The 21,566-nt window shown below is 45.2% G+C and overlaps 1 protein-coding gene across 1 annotated transcript; it reads left to right on the forward strand.

The window, feature by feature from the left end:
- Positions 1-12,668: 12,668 nt before the first annotated feature.
- On the forward strand, positions 12,669-17,928 carry LOC308104964 (uncharacterized protein; the record flags this gene model as incomplete). Its single annotated transcript, XM_080455602.1, has 7 exons — positions 12,669-12,802; positions 13,218-13,487; positions 14,627-14,905; positions 15,503-15,778; positions 16,988-17,290; positions 17,526-17,551; positions 17,908-17,928. Exons 1-7 carry the CDS (start codon positions 12,730-12,732, stop codon positions 17,926-17,928), a joined length of 1,248 nt encoding a protein of 415 aa, XP_080311728.1. The 5' UTR covers positions 12,669-12,729.
- Between the last annotated feature and the right edge of the window lie 3,638 nt (positions 17,929-21,566).

Below are 21,566 nucleotides of genomic sequence, written 5' to 3' on the forward strand. Positions count from 1 at the left end.
AGAAAATATTTAAGATGATGGTTGTTTAAGTGAGCAATATTCATACATTAAGCATCAATAAAATAAATACCAAAAAAACGTAGTGGTTGAGGGCAGAGCAGTTCCCATGCAGTGATGTATCCAGTCAGTATGCTCTCAGTGGTAATACTGTGGATATTTTTAACCAGGCAAGACAATTAAGAACAGATTTGAATTCACAATTGTGGCCTGGCAAAAGGCAAGGCCTTTTGAGGGAGAGGAGAAATAGGGGCTAAAACTAAACCAATCAGGTTAAAGGCCCAAGGTATCTTCTGCAGCTGCCTGAGGTGAAAGATGTTGCTGTGCATTTTTCCACACCTGAGCAATATTGCTCAGCAATCCTGTCTATTTTGGTCAAGTGTAATTATGCCTGAAGACTAACTAACCTTAACTTGCTATTGTCTCATATGTTTTTCAGTGCTGGGTGGCTTCTTCTCCTATGGACATAGTCAAGGTGAAGATTATTTATTTATTTACTATATTCTCTTTATACTCAGTCAATGTCATATTTCCACTTGTCTATCTATGTCTATTTGTTTAGCCTTACTTTAAAAAGGAATACACATTGTAAGTAAACAAAATAACATTCCCGTATTTAATTTTTATTTTTTATGAACAACTACTTAGGTTTAAAACAAAGCATCCCCTCATCAACAACATAGCATAAACCATAAACCCAACTCAGAATGAATAACATTTGTAGAGAGAAAGAAGACAAACGTTTTTGTTTCACAAAGTGATGAGATGCACAGCAGTGTGGTTGTACAGAGAGGTGTCTTCCTGTCATTCAATGTTGTGGTCTCACTGCATAGTCACACAGACATAGACACACACACACACGCACGCACGCACGCACGCACGCACACACACACACACACACACACACACACACACACACACACACACACACACACACACACACACACACACACACACACACAACACACACACACACACACACACACACACACACACACACACACACACACACACACACACACACACAAACACACACACACACACACAGACACACACACACACACACACACACACACACACACACACACACACACACACACACACACACACACACACACACACAGTATCCGATAGTATCCGATGGAAACATCCCCCACTGAAGCTTCACTGTGATGGAGGCAGTATGTGAGTGTGGTTTGACACACAGGCTGTTTCCTTTGTGGTCAGTGAGGACTCTAACATCAGTCTAGTCTTCAGTGTTTAGTGTAGGTTATTGTCTCCGCCAGGCCGTAAGGCATGGCGAGAGAGAATGTTTTGCACCCTGTCCGTCCGTCCGTCTGTCTGTCCGTCCGTCTGTGACCAGCTAATCTCTGGCTCCGTTGGCTTGATCGCAGTGAAACTGTGCACACACACTCCCTGGATGCCAATTCAAAACCTCTGCCCCAAATTTTTTTATTTTTTTATAGCGCCACCAGGAGGCCGCTTTTTGCAAAACACATTTTTTTGACAGTACTCCTATAGATTTTGTCCAAACGTCACGCGAATTGGTACACAGTATCTCTATAGTCATTAAACGAAACAGGTTTTTCAGATTTTTTTCTTCCTGATTGGCTAAAAATGGCTTCCAAAGTTTGCAGGAGTGACAGGGAGGTTTGCTGGGTGACAAGATATTAATTACACATATGAAATAATAGGCCTAACATGTATCAACTATGAGGTCATTGGCAGCTACTTTCATCAGCATGCACATCTACATATGAGCCATGACACATTAACAGGTTGTGCATGTAGAGTATTTTGTAAACCTTCACCTCTTCTCTTTAGAATGTTAGTTGATCCAATGGACCTCTTGGGATTTCTTGTGAATTATGATGTAAGAGCCATACATTTTGCAGGGGTCAATTGAATAACCACTGGAACCCCAGCATCCATACTCTGGGGGCGGGGACATTAGCAAAAAATAGCAGATTTACAAGCTCACAATGTGTCGGTGCTACAACACGTTGTGAGCTTGTAGATCGGCTATTTTTGGTGAAGAGATTTAGTGTAGAGGTGAAAAAGCAGTATATATGCGCTCCGCCACTACTACACCCCTAAAGACATTTATTACACTACAGTATACATAATGTCCTCATTATCACTAGAAGGCTTCTTGCTATGTTTTCATTTCTTTGTGCAATATCTCTTTATTTAGATGTGTTTGATCAATCCTAGCTGTTTGGAGAAATTGGAGAAATACTGAGGCTCAATAATGACAGTTTTATTTTATTTCTCATTAATAACAGATCAACCAAAGACTACGCTGACATCAGACACAACAAGTGTACTGACATCAAATTATGTGACCCTCACCTGTACTGTGGAATACAGTACAGCTTCATGGAAGATCTACTGGTACAGAGACAACCTACAGTCTGAACCACTGGCTGTGACAGATCTGTCAACCTACACATTCAGTCCCTCCAGTGTCTCAGAGAGTGGAAACTACATGTGTCGAGGAGGGAGAGGAGACCCACCATACTACACACATGACAGCAACTCAGTTCATATCTCTGTCTCTGGTGAGTTATATACAAACGATATACTATAATGTGTTTGATTCTTATGAAACAACTAACAATCAAAAGGTTAATGCAGCTTCCTACATTCACACCTGTTATTTGTTGAGACACAGTTAAGTTGTAAATAAGTAAAATAATTACACAACTGAATAGTTTGTTACCTTAATTAGCACTGCTGCCTCATAGCAAGAGTGTAGAGTTTACTTCCTCCTACAAACACAGTATAGGCTACATGTTACTAGGATACTCCTACTAGTCAGCATGCGGCTCGTCTGGTGTTCAACCGCCCCAAGTTCTCCCACACAACCATCCTTCTCCGCTCTCTACACTGGCTCCCCGTAGCGGCTCGCATCCAGTTCAAAACCCTGGTGCTAGCCTATAGGGCAGTGAAAGGAACAGCTCCTTCCTACCTCCGGGCTATGGTCGATGCCTACACCCCTGCCCGACCACTTCGGTCTGCCACCTCGGGGCGACTGATTGCCTCGTCACTCAAGGGTCCTTCTGGCCGATCCACACGGTCACGACTCTTTTCTGTTCTGGCCCCACAGTGGTGGAATGAACTTCCCACTGATGTTAGGACAGCAGAGTCACTGCCCATATTTCGCCGCAGGCTGAAAACTCACCTCTTCAGGAAACACTACCCTTCCTCTCTGCCTGACCTACTTGTTGTTAACTAGTTGTACGAACGCTTGTTTTCTATTGCTGTATTGTTTATTGGATTATTGGATTGTTTATTGGATCTTGTTTAGTCGATTCACTTATTTGTTTTAGCTCATGCTCATTTGATTTAGCTATTTTGTCTCATCTGTTTAAGGAAATAGGTAGCTGATATATTGCACTTTTACCTTAGCGCTAGGTATACTCTTGGTTGCTTGTTTTTGCAGATAATGCACTAAAGACTTCTGGTGATTAGTAGTTTTCGTTCCCTACCTATGTTGAATACACTTATTGTAAGTCGCTTTGGATAAAAGCGTCTGCTAAATGACTGTAATGTAATGTAATGTAATGTAGTGCTCTTGACCAAGACCTTAGAGTTGGAGCTGGTGTCCATATGCTGCTTAGTTGCTGCTATTAACCATTAACCATCCTAATAGTTAGAAGGATGGGTTAAATACAGAGGATGTATTTCCCCACAAGGATCAATGAAGTAACTTAACTATGTGTGTTACTTCTACAGAACAACCTGTGGCTGTTCTCAGCAGACAACCTGACTGGCCTCAGTTATTCATTGGAGAGACTGTTATTCTGAAGTGTACGATACAGGAAGGAAGTGCCTCTGACTGGAAGTACTCATGGTGGAAGGATAATAACAACATTCCCAGTGAAGAACCTGAATACAGATTAAGTCCTTCTCAGACATCCAGTGGTGAATACCAGTGTAGAGGTCGACCCAAGCATGACCACCAAGTTTCCAAGTGGAGCAATACCATCACTGTGTCTTTTAAAGGTAGGCTATGATATACTCTTGGCTTTCATCTTCAGTCTGGAGGTCCTACTGATAAAGAGTAGATAGCGATAGTGAAAGAAAGACATTTATTACATAACACATGACCAGTATCCCTTGTTCAGCCTCCAGACATACAGTACAATATGTATATGGTTGACCGGAGTCCCTCAGGGCTCTATATTAGTGTTCGACAAGCTCACAACAATGTGACGTGTTGTGAGCTTGTCGATCTGCTATTTTCTGCGACAATACAGATAGTGGGGACAGTGATAGTGATATGCTTTTACATTTACTTTAGGAATGTATTGTTCTGAATGACCATCTAAGCAGAGAGAGTTCAACCACTGTTCATGTAAACATCACAGTGGTGGAAAAGCTCACAACGCGTCGCATCGCGACGCGTTGTGAGCTACTAGATCTACTATTAGATCTACTAGATCTACTATTTTCAAATAGCCTAGGTATAAAATAGGGCTAAAGTGGTTAATGTATGTTTTATAATCTAATGATTTATATCTGCAAAGTAACTAGTAACTAGGGGTTACGTAGGTAACCCCAGTTGTATTAGTTCTGTAGTAAGATGCTTACTTATGGGATATCATCGCCCTCTAGCGATGCACAGAGCACAACACATGAACTCCCGGCTACAATATTCTATTGGTTAGGGTCATGAGACGCGAAACCGGAAGCCGGTTAGGGTATAAATACCATCGCGTCACAGGGAACTCCCTCTAAACCCTTCACTCTGCACGCTAAAAAGCGCACAGAAGGGGTATTAGGTAAGCATCTTACTACGGAACTAATAAAACTGGGGTTACATACGTAACCCCTAGTTATTATGTTGTTCCTCCTTAAGATGCTTACTTATGGGACACATAAACGCCCCCTGGGGAGCCCCAGCTTACAACCCCATCCTAACCGTACGCCCATGGCCCCTGGCCTTGCCCCCGGCAAGACCCTGGCCAACAGACGCATGACCCTTTTAGGTCAAAAGCGGAAAGGACTCAAGGCAAGGTCCTGACAGACCAAGTCTGACCCTTATGGCTAGAGAGGTCAAACCACGTCTACCCTCCAAGCCTAAGAGAAACAGGACCCCAGGCCACCAGATGCATGACCCCTCGGGTCAGAGTCGAAAAGGCCTCAAGGCAAGGACCTAACAGACCCAAGTCCGCCCCTCGTAGCCAGAGAGGTGTAGACCTCGTCTACCTCTCAGGCATAGAGGACTAGGCCCTCCTTCCCCCCAGACCCAGCCTCTCCGGTCCAGGGGAAGTAAAAGAGGAAAAACTACAGGCAGGAGGAGAGGCCTGCCCCCGGCAAGCCCCACTCTTCCCCTGACCATAATTAATCCACCCAACCAAAGCCGTGAAAGACACCCATAGTGTTGCCACAACCAGGTTGAGGGTCACAAAAGGTCAAGAGCTTTTGACACTTTTTGATGACATGACAGCAGGAGGAGAAAACGCGCTCTCATGGCCGTTCCGCAGTCTCCTGGCTGCCACCGGCCGCCACGCCCAGGACCGTGTGTGCCATCTCAGATGCCGCCACGTCCATGCTATAGAAGGCCACAAAGGTCGAAGGAGACGTCCAGTTCGCCGCAGAGCATATGTCCTGCATCGGCACCCCTTTGTAGAGGGCCCAAGATGCAGACACACCCCGACCCGAGTAGAGTGGGCCCCACCGGGACTACATTCCCACTACTCTCGTAGGCCAACCGAATCGCCTCCACGATCCATCTGGAGAGGGTAGGTCTAGCACAGCCTTCCTCTGACCAGCCCGGCCATAGGAGACGAACAGCTGAGACGACCCTCTGCCGGCTGCCGTCCTCTGACAGTAAAGTCTCAGAGCCCTTACCGGACAGAGACAGTGCAACCGTCTATCCTCCACTGACTCAAACGGTGGAGGATGGAAAGCCCCCAACTCCACTGGGGCCCTAGCTATCACGCCAGTTTTAGGGACAAAGGCCAGGTCAGGTTTTAGCGAAACCCCCCTACCGTCACCTGAAAACCGCATGCAGTCCGGGCTCACCGAGAGCGCCTGCATGTCTCCAACACGCTTAGCCGTACACAGGGCCACCAGAAGAACCGTTTTGAGACTAGCGATCTTCAGATCTACAGTCTCAAGCGGCTCAAAAGGGGAAAGGCAGAGCGCGTCCAGCACCACTGCCAGATCCCATTTGGGGAACAAAGGCCTGTTGACCGGCTTGGCCCGTTTCACCCCGGCCATAAACCGTTGCACCAGTGGATGAAGGCCTACTGACTTGCCATCGAGCCCCTCGTGGCAAGCGGAGATGGCTGCCAAGTACACCTTGATGGTGGAGAAAGCCAGGTCCTGGTTCAACCTGTCCTGCAGGAAAATCAGGACACTGGCCACAGGCGCCTCGAAAGCCACCACTGGAGGTGAACGCTCCAGGCACCAGGACTCAAATATGTTCCATCTGATGTCATACTGAGACCTCGTGGAACTCGCCCTGGCCCCCTGGATGGTGGCCACCACATCAGGGGGCAGCCCCAGCGAGCTCAAGCTCGTCCGTTCACGTGCCAGACCCACCGGCCTAGCTCCTGGGGGTGCTCGTAAGACACCACTGTCCCAGAAAGTCTCTGAACAGCGGGAGAGGCCACGGTTCGTCGTGGAGGAGAGGAGTGATCTCCAACCTCCACACGCACCATGCTGGAGCTAGTAGCCTGTGTCTCAGCGAGCAAAATAGGTTCGCAACCCGGGGGTTGAGCGACCGTTTCCCGCACTGAATTCCACCCCTGGGCAGCAAGCCCGACCTGCAGCTCAGGAGGTCCGGTACCCGGGAGGCGCGTTGTAGAGCTAGGAGCGACACTCTCCACAGCGCCATTACGCGCGCTAAGTTGTCCAACACAAGGGAACCCAAGTCTCCTTGTCTGCTGACACAGCACATCGTTGTGGTACTGTCCCTTCTGACCGGTACATACCACCCCGCGATGCGGCTCTCGAAGTACTTGAGAGCGAGGAGGACCATCACCAGATGGAGACCCTGCTGTTGCAGCGGCGCCATGTCCTCGTTCAAGCATTTCACCAAAACCCCGGGGCTCCGTGGCATGCCGAACGGGAGCACCGTGTAATCGCACACTGTGGTTCCGAAGCCGAAGCGCAGGAACCTCCAGTACGATAGGTAGATTAGGACGTGAAAGTAGGCGTCCTTGAGACCCAACCTCGTCCCCAATCCACTCGTCGTGTCGAGTGTAACAACGTGCCCATTGTCAGCATTCGAAAGAAGAGGACCTTCAGGAATCTGTTCAAACCTTACAGGTACAGAGAAGGTCTCACGCCCCCCCCCCCCCCTCTTTTCCACTAGGAAATAATTCGAATAGAAACCCATTGGGTCCTGCTTCGGGGATATTTCTCTGATTACGCCTCTGCTCAGTAGCAACAAAACCTCTTCTCCCAGCTATCGGGCGGTCATGCCCAGCGCTTGAAAGAACAAAACATTGACTAATGATGGAGGTTTGCTGGGAAATTGTGAACCGTAACCCTTCCGGTCCGCCCAGAGGTTCGGTTTGCAAGCTTTCCATTGCGTTAGACAGTGAGCCAAAGGGTTCGTGGGGTTGGTGGGGGCCACTGACGTCACCTGCTCCAAAGAGCGTCTGCCCGCTTCTAAGGAAACCAGTGATGCCTCCATTTCGATCGCCATAATCATCTGGGAGGCGTCCACGAGGGGCAGCAGCGGTAGCGTCAGTACGTGCGGCGGACGTGATGAGGTCACCGCGTCGGAGGACGTGCCCGTTCTCGTGAGAACCAGGGGCACCGTCGTTTCGAGCAGTGAGACAGCGGAACCCTACCGCAGTGTCGTTGTTTCGATACTCCCGACCCACCTGGGGAGTGTCGATGGGGTGACACCAGGGTCCTCTGCCATGACAACATCCGCCTCCAATCGTCCGTCATCTCGGTGAGGTCGACTGGGCCGGCCCTCTTGTGCGGTGTCGTTGATGTTACCCGGAACGAAACTTTCGACCCACAAGGGGAGTCTCGCCGGTGTAACACCGGGGCCCTCTGATAAGTAAACTTCCGCCTCTCCTCGTCCGCCATGTTGGGGAGGTTGAGGGAGGCCGCTATTTTGTCCTTCAACTGTCCTACAGATGCGCTTTGCAGCCATCTGCCGGACAGAAGAAGGAACTGCAATGGCGCAGTTAGAATTTTTTCGCTTACAGAGGGGCCCAGTTCTACACCTTGAATGCAATACTTTAGAGACATTTGATTCATAGCAAAAGGTTTTACTACCTGCATTTGATTCACCATGTTCATTGCATGCACAGGACCCGTCCCTACAGTGTTCGGAATGCTGTCCAAGACGCAAACCGAGCACTGAGGGCTCATTGGAGAGATTCAAGGGCAGGGCACCTCGCCTCGTTCTTTCACACGTGAAAAGATGAGCATTTGTGATATTGGCAATACTTTTATACCACACACAGGATGCACACATTTCACACACATTAGACAAAAAGGACACTGTGGGGACTGAACCTTGTTCATTGTCTTTTAGCGTCTCTTTTAGTCTCTGTGTACCCCTGGAGCCGCAAGAAGAGCGCCAGAACTTTTCCCTAAGTGGGGAGCTGACCCCGCATGATGCCGGCCAAGTGGCCGTGACGGGATCAGCTGAATACTGTTACTTGCCCTTCCCCTTACGCCTAGCCACGTTGTCCTTACGTTGGGGCTTGGGCGAAGGGGGGGGGTGGGGGGGGCACGTTACTCGTCCTTGCGCCTTACGTCTCCTGCTCCAAGAGAACCACCAGGACGCTCCCAGGAGCTGGCTCTCGCGGAGGAAGATGTGGACGAACCTCGTTTTTGTCTGGCAGGACGCGTCCCACCCGAAGCCCTTTGCTGGCGCGGCCTAGCTGTAGCAGGGGGGGCGGGGGTGAGGAGGCCTGCGGCAGTCTCCTGCCTCTGTTTCTCCTCCGCCTGCGTTTTGGTGATCAAATCCGCGGCGGTGTCGAACAGATTGTTGGCCTTGAGTGGAAGGGCGAGGAGTACCGTGGACAGGATCGCTTTACACTCTGTGGCGAGGTCCAGCCATTTGACCCTCTCCAGGTCTGCGGTGAGGGCCATGGCCCGGCCGGTCCACATTAGCCCGTGGCAGGTGCAGAGGATTGCGACTTGCACCAGTCTCTCGAGCTCTTTCGCATCCTCCACCCATTCAGCGTGGACCACCGACACGGGCGTCAAGGGCAGCAGGGTTTTAGCCGCCAGCTCCTTGAGTTTAGCGGCGGCTGATCCCTGGAGAAGCGACACCGTGTTGACCGTTTCTGCAGCCGAGCCCGAGGCTTTGTACAGTGTGTTCAGCGTCTCGGTGTGCATTATTTTGTTGCGATCCATGAAGATGGGCCTGTCCTCCGGGCCATGTTTCACGGAACCGCCCTTCGCCTGCTCGATGGCGCTCGCCAGGGTAAAGTCCATGGGAGGGAGGCCCAAGACCCCCAGGTCCGCCCCGGAGAGGATTTTTACCGGGAAGCCCAGTTTCTCTGGTTCCTTCCTCCCTTTCTGCCACGAGAAGTGCAGGGCCCTTCGGACACATCAGCCTCGGGCAGTAGTCTGGACTCGACCTGTCGGGGAGGGAGGGGTGCCAGGCCTTGGAACCCCCGGCAGTGGCGGCCTTTCCTATGTTTCACCCCGTTTCAATTGTCTGCTGAAACAGACAAAAAAAAAAAAAAAAAAGTTTTTTATTTTTTTTAATATATTTTTTGACTCGCATCCCAGTCCGGGGCCCGCCCCTGACTTAGCCTGGTAAACCCTCCCTCCGGAAATCTAATTTCTATTTGATTCCTGGAGTGAGTCTGGCATGAACCGCCTCTCTGCAATATTGGCTGTATATGCCAAACGGCCGCGCCTATCAGCGTCGTCGCACATCGTTCTGTGATTGACAGCGACAGTTGGCCAATCAGGTGGCGAGTTCGAGTGAGCCCAAAACACGAACGGCAGCCATCTTTTTCTGTGGGCAGTTTTCTCCGCTATTTTTTTACTTCAAAAAGCTCTCTAACTTCTATTTTGAGGCACGGAATTTACTTATAAGATATCGTTTGGATAGAATGTAGTTGTTTAACTTCATATATGTGGTCAATTAATCATGACAAAGCCTATTTAAAAAATAATAATTAGAGAACCGGTAGGGGCGGGCAGTGACACCATTGTACCCGAAAAAGGCAACCCATTTTGGGTATGGCTGTCTCAAAAGTCCCGTCGCGTCACATTAAGATTGGTGAACTGCTGATTGGCTGAAGGGGAAAAATTATCATTGGCTGAAGGGGTTGTCAGTCAACGGTATTACTCCCGCCCAACTCCAGCACAGCCAATATTGCAGACAGGCGGATCAGGCCAGACTCACTCCTGAAATGAAATGGAATTGAGATTTCCGGAGGGAGGGTTTACCAGGCTACCCCTGACTGGCCGACGTCCAAGAATTTCATTCAAGAAGAGGATGTAGATCTGATTAAATCAGGGCTCAGCTCAAGTGAATCATGTGAGTGAGTTGTTTTAGCTGTCTGTCCATTGTGGAAGTGCAGATAGCCTAATTAATTTAGTTTGAAAATGCATCATTATGGATTGTGGAAGCAAACTTCAGTCCACAAATTATTTAAATTGTTTTTTTGCTGGGGGTGCATATATATGAGCTCTTGAAACAGGCCCCCAGATCATTAAGGCCGCCCCTGAACCCCGGGATGGGGGCCCCCGATGACCACTCTTACATCCTCCATGGGCTGCTCCAGGCCGCATCTGGAGATCGCCCGCTTTAGGATGGCTGCTACAGTTTCGGGGGGATCCGCTGCCTCGCTAGGAGCCGCTGCCGTCGCTGCTGGAGCCGCAGGAGGATCCGGGCTGATTGTCGTCACCTCCTGGCTGGCCTGGTGTCGTCTGGCGGTGATTCGCCCCAGGCGGGGGGGGATACGGAGGGAGAGAGAGGAGCCCACGGCTCGCGCCGCCTCGCGCCGCCTCGCGCCGCCTCGCGCCGGACCTTCCTCACAGCACCGCTGGAACGTGGAGCAGCATGTAGCGGTGGGCCCATGCCTGGGCCTGCGCTCACCACCGACGCCATGGAGCCCATGGCGAGGCCAGCGTCGGGGTGAGCGCCGCTGCTGCTGGAGGCCACTAGCCTCCTGGCTCTGTCGAAGCAACATTCCAGCTGGTGCCGAGAGAAGTCGTCACAGGCCTTGCACGCGTCCACCTCCCCTGGACTGTTCAGGGCGATCCACGCGTGGTTAGGCCCCAGACACGAGATGCAAAGACGGTGACGGTCGTCCGCGGCTATGAAGAGGCCACAGCCTTCCAGACCGCAGACACGTGGCGCCTCCATCTTCTCCTCTTGTTTCCCACGAGACGAACAAGGCTAGTTAGCACTGGCCTAGCTTAGCACTAGCCTAGCTTAGCTGTTAACAGCGACTTAGCTTTAGCTTTTGCCTCGTGTCAGAAAAACTTGAGAGGATAGGAAAGAAAAATCAAGGTAACGCGGGACCGTTAATAAATAACAGAAACTTTTATTACGAATCACCCGTAGAGTGGCACTGGGTGCCCTCGCTCTGGGAGCAGCTGGGATTCGAAGAAGTTTCCTCGTGCTAGTTGTTGCTTCGGACTCGCTTGTGCAGAGTGAAGGAAGAGGGAGTTCCCTGTGACGCGATGGTATTTATACCCTAACCGGCTTCCGGTTTCGCGTCTCATGACCCTAACCAATAGAATATTGTAGCCGGGAGTTCATGTGTTGTGCTCTGTGCATCGCTAGAGGGCGATGATATCCCATAAGTAAGCATCTTAAGGAGCAACGACATAATAACTAAAGTCTTCAAATAATAGTAGTGGAGTAAAAGTACAATATTTTCCTCCGAGATGTAGTGGAGTAGAAGTAAAAGTATTGGAAATTGGAAATACTCCAGTAAAGTAAAAGTAACTCAAAATTGTACTTAAGTACTTAGTTACTTTACACCACAAACATCATTATCTTATCGACTGTTTTAATGTAACATTTTTATTCACATGTGATGTATTAGTCACAATTGGATTAGCTGCTTTGTGTTATCTGCCAAAATAATAAAAGCCAAACATGTGTATGCCTGATGTAAGCCTAGTATATCAAAGCCAAGGGTAATTATCTTGAGCTATGATGATGATATACCTTATTAATACCTTTGTTTGTGTGCGCACAAACAAAGAAGAAAATGGCCTATTAGCCAAAAATAGCAGATTTAAAAGCTCACAATGTGTTGGTGCTACGACACGTTGTGAGCTTGTAGATCGGCTATTTTTGTAGAGGGGAAAATGTAGAGGGGGAAAATATATGTATATATGTATATATGCGCTCTCCCACTTTTACTACACCCCTAAATACATTTATTACACTACAGTATACATAATGTCCTCATAATCACTAGAAGGCTTCTTGCTACATTTTAATTTCTTTGAGCAATATCTCTTTATTTAGATGTGTTTGATCAATACTAGCTGTTTGGAGAAATTGGAGAAATACTGAGGCTCAATAATGACACAGTTTTATTTTATTTCTCATAAATAACAGATAAACCAAAGACTACTCTGAAATCAGACACAACAAGTGTACTGACATCAAATAGTGTGACCCTCACCTGTACTGTGGAAGACAGTTCAGCTTCATGGAAGTTCTACTCGTACAAAGACAACCTACAGTCTGAACCACTGGCTGTGACAGATCTGTCAACCTACACATTCAGACCCTCCAGTGTCTCAGAGAGTGGAAGATACATGTGTCGAGGAGGGAGAGGATACCAACCATACTACACACATGACAGCAACTCAGTTCATATCTCTGTCTCTGGTGAGTTATATACAAACTATACATTATAATGTGTTTGATTCTTATGAAACAACTATAATCAAAAGGTTAATGCAGCTTCCTACATTCACACCTGCTATTTGTTGAGACACAGCTCAGTTGTATAATTAAAATAATTACACAACTGAATAGTTTGTTACCTTAGCACTGCTGCCTCATAGAAAGAGTGTAGAGTTTACTTCCTCCTACAAAAACAGTATAGGCTACATATTACTAGGATACTCCTATCAGTGCTCTTGACCAAGACCTTAGAGTTGGAGCTGGTGTCCATATGCTGCTTAGTTGCTGCTATTAACCATTAACCATCCTAATAGTTAGAAGGATGGGTTAAATACAGAGGATGTATTTCCCCACAAGGATCAATGAAGTAACTTAACTATGTGTGTTACTTCTACAGAACAACCTGTGCCTGTTCTCAGCAGACAACCTGTCTGGCCTCAGTATTTCATTGGAGAGACTGTTATTCTGAAGTGTACGATACAGGAAGGAAGTGCCTCTGACTGGAAGTACACATGGTGGAAGGATAATAACAAGATGCCCAGTGAAGAACCTGAATACAGTTTAAGTCCTTCTCAGACATCCAGTGGTAAATACAAGTGTAAAGGTCAACGCAAACATGACCAACAAGATTCCAAGTCCAGCAATACCATCACTGTGTCTTTTAAAGGTAGGCTATGGTATACTCTTGACTTTCATCTGCAGTCTGGAGGTCCTACTGATAAAGAATAGATAGAAATATTGATATAAACACATTTATTGCATAACAAATGTCAGTGATCATCATAATCATCATCATCAATAACAGTTTTTCTATCCGTTGTTCAGCCTCCAGACAGACAATAGAATGAAAGAAATATCAACTCCTACAGGAGACATACTGTATAGTGTATATCATGCCCAGTCATGTAGTTGTTAAGTCGGTAAACACAAATCTTCCCAAAATATTGCAAGGTGGCCTGTAAAGGAACATCACTCTGTGTTAAAAGTCTCTCAAAAAATTATACATGTTTTTTTGTTGAGTTTTTTTTACTTTAGAAATGTATTGATTGATCTGAAGGACCAACTAAGCAGAGAGAGTTCAGCCACTGTTCATGTATACATGCTGTGTATATTGGCTGTTTTAATGTGAAATTTGCAATTTATAAGCAGCAATTGGATTAGCCGCTATATTTCAACTTTTTCATGTTTTCTCGTAAATGAATGCCCTACTTCATCATACAAGAGTGTCGCACAAAAGAAGTGAAAATATTCTATCAAGTTTACAACGCGTAGCGAAGTGACGTGTTGTGAGCTTGTAGATTGTCTATTTTCCCTTTTTTTATACATTTTAAAAATAATAATAAAAAACTAACAGTGTTGGACAAGGTTTCCACTCAACAGCAACGATGTACTATACTTTGTTTCATTCTTATGAAACAACTAACAATCAAAGGGTTTAAGCAGCTTCCTATATTCACACCCGTTATTTGTTCTGAGACAATATTTATTTTACTGTATTTTACCTATTGTACAATTTCAGCTTTCATTTGTAAAAACACTAATTACTGTAGCTCTGTTAGTGATAGAAAGACATTTATTACACATTACACTACACATACTGTAATGACATCATCACCATTAGGTTTAGGTTCAGCTTTATTAGTCATACATAATACAAGGTATTTTGTATCTGTTTTTCTGTTCGTTTTTCCTATATTTTCATTTATTTTCTTTTTTTCTGAGATGTTTTTAATCCTAGCTGTTGGGAGACATACTGGGGCTTAATAATGACACAGTTGTATTCTCTTTCTCTGTCATAAATAACAGCTAAACCAACGACTACGCTGAAATCAGACACAACAAGTGTACTGACATCTAATAGAGTGACTCTCAACTGTACTGTGGAAGACAGAACAACTTCATGGAAGTTCTACTGGTACAGAGACAACCTACAGTCTAAACCACTGAATGTGACATATCAGTCAACCTACACATTCAGACCCTCCAGTGTCTCAGAGAGTGGAAGCTACATGTGTCGAGGAGGGAGAGGAAACCCACCATACTACACACATGACAGCAACTCAGTGTCTATCTCTGTCTCTGGTGGTGAGTTATATGCAAACGATATACTATAATTTGTTTGATTTTCATGAAACAATTAAGAATGAAAAGGTTTAAGTAGTTTCCTGCATACACCTATTATTTGTTCAGAGAAAATATTTTACCTATTGTAAGATTTCAGCTTTCAGATGTATAATTACAATGTGCATTTAGTTTTAATGTAAAACATAGTATATTTTGTGGTATCACTCATTATTAGACTTAATATATTAGAGTCTAATATATTAAGTGATGACTATGGGTCTGCTGTCATGAACTGAATTTAAACATTGTTCTTCTGTATGTGGCACAGTGGCTAATTGTTATCACTAGCAACATTGTGGAGTTTACATGTCCTCCGCATGTCAGGTTTATTCCTTCAAAAAAAGATCTAGGCTACTACATGTTAGGGACATACATTCTGCCAGCTGCTCTTGACCAAGGGTGACCTTAGAGTTGGAGCTAGTGTCTAGATGCTAGTTGCTGCTATTAACCATTAGCCATCCTAATAGTTAGAAGGATGGGTTAAATGCAGAGGATGCATTATCGTCACAAGGATCAATAAAGTATTACTAAACTTAACTATATATGTTACTTCTACAGACGCTGTGCCTGTTCTCAGCAGACAACCTGACTGGCCTCAGTTTTTCATTGGAGAGACTGTTATTCTGAAGTGTACGATACAGGAAGGAAGTGCCTCTGACTGGAAGTACACATGGTGGAAGGATAAATATACCCGTGTCAAGATGTCCAGTGAAGAACCTGAATACAGTTTTAGTCCTTCTCAGACATCCAGTGGTGAATACCAGTGTAAAGGTCAACGCAAGCATGACCACCAAGATTCCAAGTTCAGCAATACCATCACTGTGTCTTTTAAAGGTAGGCTCTGGTTTAATACTCTTGACTTTCATCTGCAGTCTGGAGGTCCTACTGATAAAGAGTAGATAGAGATAGAAAAACATTTATTACATAACACATAACCAGTATCCCTTGTTCAGCCTCAAGACATGCAGTAGAATATGTACAGTATATGGTTCACCGAAGTCCCTCAGGGCTCTATATTAGTGATCGACAAGCTCACAACATCATGTCGCAGTGTGATGTGACGTGTTGTGAGCTTGTCGATCTGCTATTTTCTGCGACAATACGGATAGTGGGAACAGTGATATGTTTTTTATTTTACTTTAGGAATGTAGCCTATTGTTCTGAATGACCATCTAAGCAGAGAGAGTTCAGCCATTGTTCATGTAAACATCATTATCTTATTGGCTGTTTTAATGTAACATTTGTTTTCACATGTATTAGCCACAATTAGATTAGCTGCTTTGTGTTATCTGCCAAAATAATAAAAGCCAAACATGTGTATGCCTGATGTAAACCTAGTATATCTAAGCCAAGTGTACTTATCTTGAGGTATGATGATGATATACTGTATTAATTCCCAAAGGTTAAATTCACATCGTCACTAGCACGGAAACCTTCAAAAACATAGGTGTGGCTTCCCTGTGTTTAAAAAAGTAAATCATCACCATCATGCCAGGGACGGCCATAGCTGAATGGGTAGAGAAGCCAGCTATAGGACACAGAAGGTCTGGTTCGTGCCCCGAATGAGCAAGACACTTAACTGCTCCCCGGACACAGTGTCCCCTCCAGTGTGTGTGTGTGTGTGTGTGTGTGTGTGTGTGTGTGTGTGTGTGTGTGTGTGTGTGTGTGTGTGTGTGTGTGTGTGTGTGTGTGTGTGTGTGTGTGCGTGTGCGTGTGTTCGAAAACCCAGACTTCACACCCACGTCTCAGAGATGCTGTGGAAATGCATCGGTTTCCTTCTGCTGTTGTGCATTACTTAAATGTGTATGTACGCACGCACGCACTTGTGTAGCCTGTGTGTCTCTGCAGAGCGAGAAAAACTGCATTATGCAGAAACGAGAACAGTCATAGGAAAACATGTAGACGTGAAAAAGAAAGTTTATGTACATTACATGTCTTTTGTGCAGCCTCCAGGCATTGCATGGAAATCATGCACCAAGAGACATAATGTCATATCAATCAGCAAACAAAGTTTTTAATCCAGAGAAATGTTCTTTCCAACAGTCAAACCCCAGTCGCTTCTGAGTCTGTCTCCTCCATGGTTGAGTCCTGGAGTCTCAGTGACTCTGAGCTGTGGAGTTAAAGAATCATCTGCAGACTGGAGGTTCTACTGGTACAGAGCTGTTCCTCAACCATCACACAACTCCTACACTTATGAGCTCTTACCTGGTAGCCTCAATGGGACTGTAGAGGCTTCCTACATCATTCATGATCCTACAGGCACAGGAGGATATGTGTGTAAAGCTGGGAGAGGAGACCCAGTTTATTACACTAGGAACAGTGAACCTCAGTTTGTGTGGTCTGGTGGTGAGTGTGAATTCATCATTCTTAATTCTTCTATGTTTTTCTCCCTACAGGACAACCCCACTGACTGACTAACTGACTGACTGACTGACTGATTCACTCTCCCTCTCTTCCTCACTTGTATTTCTTTCTCCACATTATCTCATCTTCTTCTCACTATTCTTGCATATAGTTCAATATTGTCATTGTAACACTGCTCTTAGTTTGACCTCTGCTCTGATCCTGTGTTGTGTTCTAGATGTTCATTCTTCAGCTTCTCTCACAGTGAGTTCTAACAGAACTCAACACTTCATCTCTGAGTCTGTCTCACTGAGCTGTGAGGGAAACTCTACTGAATGGAAAGTGAAGAGTTACACTAACCGACTGAATGAGTTTTCACCTAGACCTTCAATGACTGGATCTGCATGGACCCAAACCTTACATACAAGTGCAGTGTACTGGTGTGAGTCTGGACTGGGAGAGTACAGCAATGCTATCAACATCACAGTATATAGTGAGTTGAGTTACTTTACATAAAATACTACTGCATTTCCATTCCATCCAGTCATTAAAAGCATGCTTTTGTATTTGCTTAGTGTGAATCCTAAAAGACTGTTTTGATCTTCTTAACTGTTTTACAGATGGTTCTGTCATCCTTGTGAGTCCTGTTCACCCTGTGACTGAGGGAGATTCTGTGACTCTTCAATGCAAACACAAAACGGTCTCATCCCTCTCCAACGTGGACTTCTATAGAAATAAAGAACTGGTCCAAAATAAAACCAATGGAGAGATGATCATACCTGCTGTCTCTAAGTCTGATGAGGGCTTCTACAAGTGTAAATATTCTGGAGGAGAATCACAACAGAGCTGGATGGCAGTGAGATGTGAGTTTACTGCCAACAATTTAACCTTTTCCTTTTCATATATTTAAACAATATGCAAATTATACACTTAACAAATGTACTTATGTGTTATATTTACTGTATGAATGTAAGAATTACACAACAAATGTTCTATATTTTCTAATTACTTAAAAGAAAATCCAGCTTTGTTTGTAAATGATTACACAATAGCAGACATGACAGGGGACTCCCAATATCTTAAAACATTTGAGGCAAACATAAATGAGTTGTTATGATACTAATCTATGTTTGTATGCCATCATAGTGTCTCAACCTTCAGTGACTGTGCCTGTGGAACAGAGTTCTCTACATGTAGTGGGACTGATTGTTGGCCTTCTTGTTGTGATTCTACTGACCATCTTTCTGCTCCTGCTGTGTCGATACAGAACATCCAAAGGTCAGAACTACTCAGTTGGGGATTATATGTGTGTGTGTGTGTGTGTGTGTGTGTGTGTGTGTGTGTGTGTGTGTGTGTGTGTGTGTGTGTGTGTGTGTGTGACATCTCTACTGTTCAGTATCACACACACACACACACACACACACACACACACACACACACACACACACACACACACACACACACACACACACAGTGTGTGTGTATGTGTGTGTGTGTGTGTGTGTGTGTGTGATACTGAACAGTAGAGACTGCTTTGTAGTGTTAAACACAATTTAACATATTTGGGCTATTTTCCTTCTCTTTTTTTTTTTTACAGATCCATGTTGTGCCAGCCGGTAAGTAGAGCTTTCTGTTCTAGGTAGGCCTGGAATTTCATCTTTTTAGGGGCAAAGCCTCTTATCAAATCCATATTTTTTTATACTTCATTTCTGATAAATATTTATCTTTTCATTATAGATCAGTTCAGTCTCAGGGAACCAATCAAGTCTCAGCTACAGACCAAAGGACCAATCAGAGTGGCACTCCTGATGACGTATACTACCCACTGCAACACGGTCAGGCTTTGAACCAATCATGATGTCACCAATATGACAAGGATATTTGGTTCCCATTTATAATGTAGAAGTTTAAAGATTAAAGTCTGTTTTGAGTTAGGGGGCACGGTGGCGCAGTCGGTAGCGCTGTCACCTCACAGCAAGAAGGTCCTGGGTTCGATTCCCGCTGTGGGCGCTGTGGGCGCTGGGGGCGTGTCTTCTCCTCCGCGTCATCAGCGCCCATACCCTAGATGGGGTTGGTGAAAGGGCCTACTCTGTGTGGAGTTTGCACGTGTCTCCCAGGGTATAGTTAATACCCTCACAAAAACATGTAGTAATCCTGGTCACTATACCGACTCCCCCATGACAGCCGGGGCGCCTGATGGAAGGGAAGGGAACTGGTTGGAATAACGTGTTCCTTCCACGCGCTACGTCCTACCAGGGAAACTCCCCCCTGTCAGGTGACAAGAAGGTCAGTTGGCTCTCATGCACTGAAGGAAGCATGAGCTCGGCCCTGGCCTCCCCAGGCTGTGGGGGACTGGTGTAGCGCTGGTGTAGGGCTGGTGTAGCGCCCAGGATCACTTAGGAAATTGGCACCGGGTGAAAAAAAATCGCGGGATAAAAATTTTAATAAAAAAAAAAAGTCTGTTTTGAGTTAGTTTGTCCTAATTAGCACAATAATTAACTAAATTGAAACCATGTTTGAAATGAAAAAAATAAATATGAACCACATTAATGCTTATTTGTTTGCTTATTTAGGCGACACACACGTTTATGGAGTAATCAACCTCTCTGACTATGAAAATGGTACAGTATATACTTTTTAAAGATCCAATTAAATAGTCTTAATCTCATTTAATTTAAATGAGAGTTCAATAATGTTCAGTGAATAATCAATCAAAACATTTGCTCAACTTGAATTATATTTGCTTTTTTTGTTTGTTTGTAATTTCAAATTACAAATTGTTCTGTACGAGACGGTATAGCGACTTGTCCCAAATACCAAAAGATAAACCACGATCCCAAAAGAGGCTAATCTTCCAGCTGGTACAAGGCGGCACAAACGAGAAGCACAATAGAGCACCGAAGTCTGACATCACTGCCGTTAGAGGCCGCATTCCCCCTGGTTCACAGAGTTATTTATTCTATTGAAAATCCCCAGAGAGAAATCTTAGATTCTCTATGGGGAATTTAGAACTGTGTTCCAAAATGTATCCAAAGAGTGAGAATCTTTCCTTTTCTTTATCCAAACACAGACGTTATCAAATGTAACTTAATATCATAAACAACACAGAGTCACATACCTGACAGAATCGCCCGTCTGATTTGTGTATTTTTGGAACACAGTTCTTATATGACACAATCTAAGATTTTTCTATGGGGATTTTCAATAGAAACAATACTTCCGTGACCCAGGGGTTGGTGGGAGTGACTTCGGTTCTCTATTATCATTGCTATCTTCCGACTGACACATTTGTTATTTTAGTGCCTGGCGCCCATGTTGTTTAGATAGCAAATTATGTTGCGCCTATTTATAGGCATGTTGGTCTTAAAATGGGGTGTGGTCTGACTCTATTGCAATCAGAATGCCATGAACCCATGGCATCCTGGCTTTCTTTATCTGTCTCAGTGGGCAGCAATTGAGTTAACAGTCGTCAATACCCAGGCACAGACCGCATCGTCTCACAGTTATGTGTCTCACATTACTAATAGGCTACTGCTAGATGGTCCCACAATTGATTGGTTTGTGTCTCCTCCAATTCCTCCAATCCCATCTAAATAACAATGGGCCTATAGCTTTCTCTTAAAGTGAAGGGAAGAAGACACTAAGATAGGTTTAATTGATGTAACACCCAAAACACAGCCATGACTAATACGAGCCTGCTTTTCGACCAGATAATTAGCAAAATTGCCATGGATACACCCCCAATGCAATTTGTGCCCTGAACGTCTAAATTGGACTGTCTGTCTGTCTGTCTGTCTGTCTGTCTGTCTGTCTGTCTGTCTGTCTGTCTGTCTGTCTGTCTGTCTGTCTGTCTGTCTGTCTGTCTGTCTGTCTGTCTGTCTGTCTGTCTCTCTCTCTCTCTCTCTCTCTCTCTCTCTCTCTCTCTCTCTCTCTCTCTCTCTCTCTCTCTCTCTCTCTCTCTCTCTCTCTCTCTCTCTCTCTCTCTCTCAGACCAGGGAGCCAATCAGGCTTCAGCTACAGACCAGATGGCAACTGATGATGTGTACTGCCCACTGCAATACGGTCAGTCTTTGAACAATGTCATGTTCTAACGAGTTCTTCTGACAATGACAACTGGCTCTAATTTGATTCCAAATTAATGTATAAGTTCCTTAAACAACGAATGTCCTTTTTGGAAATACATTAAAGTCTGTTTGTTCATTTTGTGTTTGTTTTGCCTAAATAACGTAATAATGAACTAAATTGAAACCATAAATAAAAAATAAAATAAGCTTCTCAT

The sequence above is a fragment of the Gymnoscopelus braueri genome (assembly GCF_963280865.1).
Source record: "Gymnoscopelus braueri genome assembly, chromosome: 17".
Lineage (NCBI taxonomy): Eukaryota > Metazoa > Chordata > Actinopteri > Myctophiformes > Myctophidae > Gymnoscopelus > Gymnoscopelus braueri.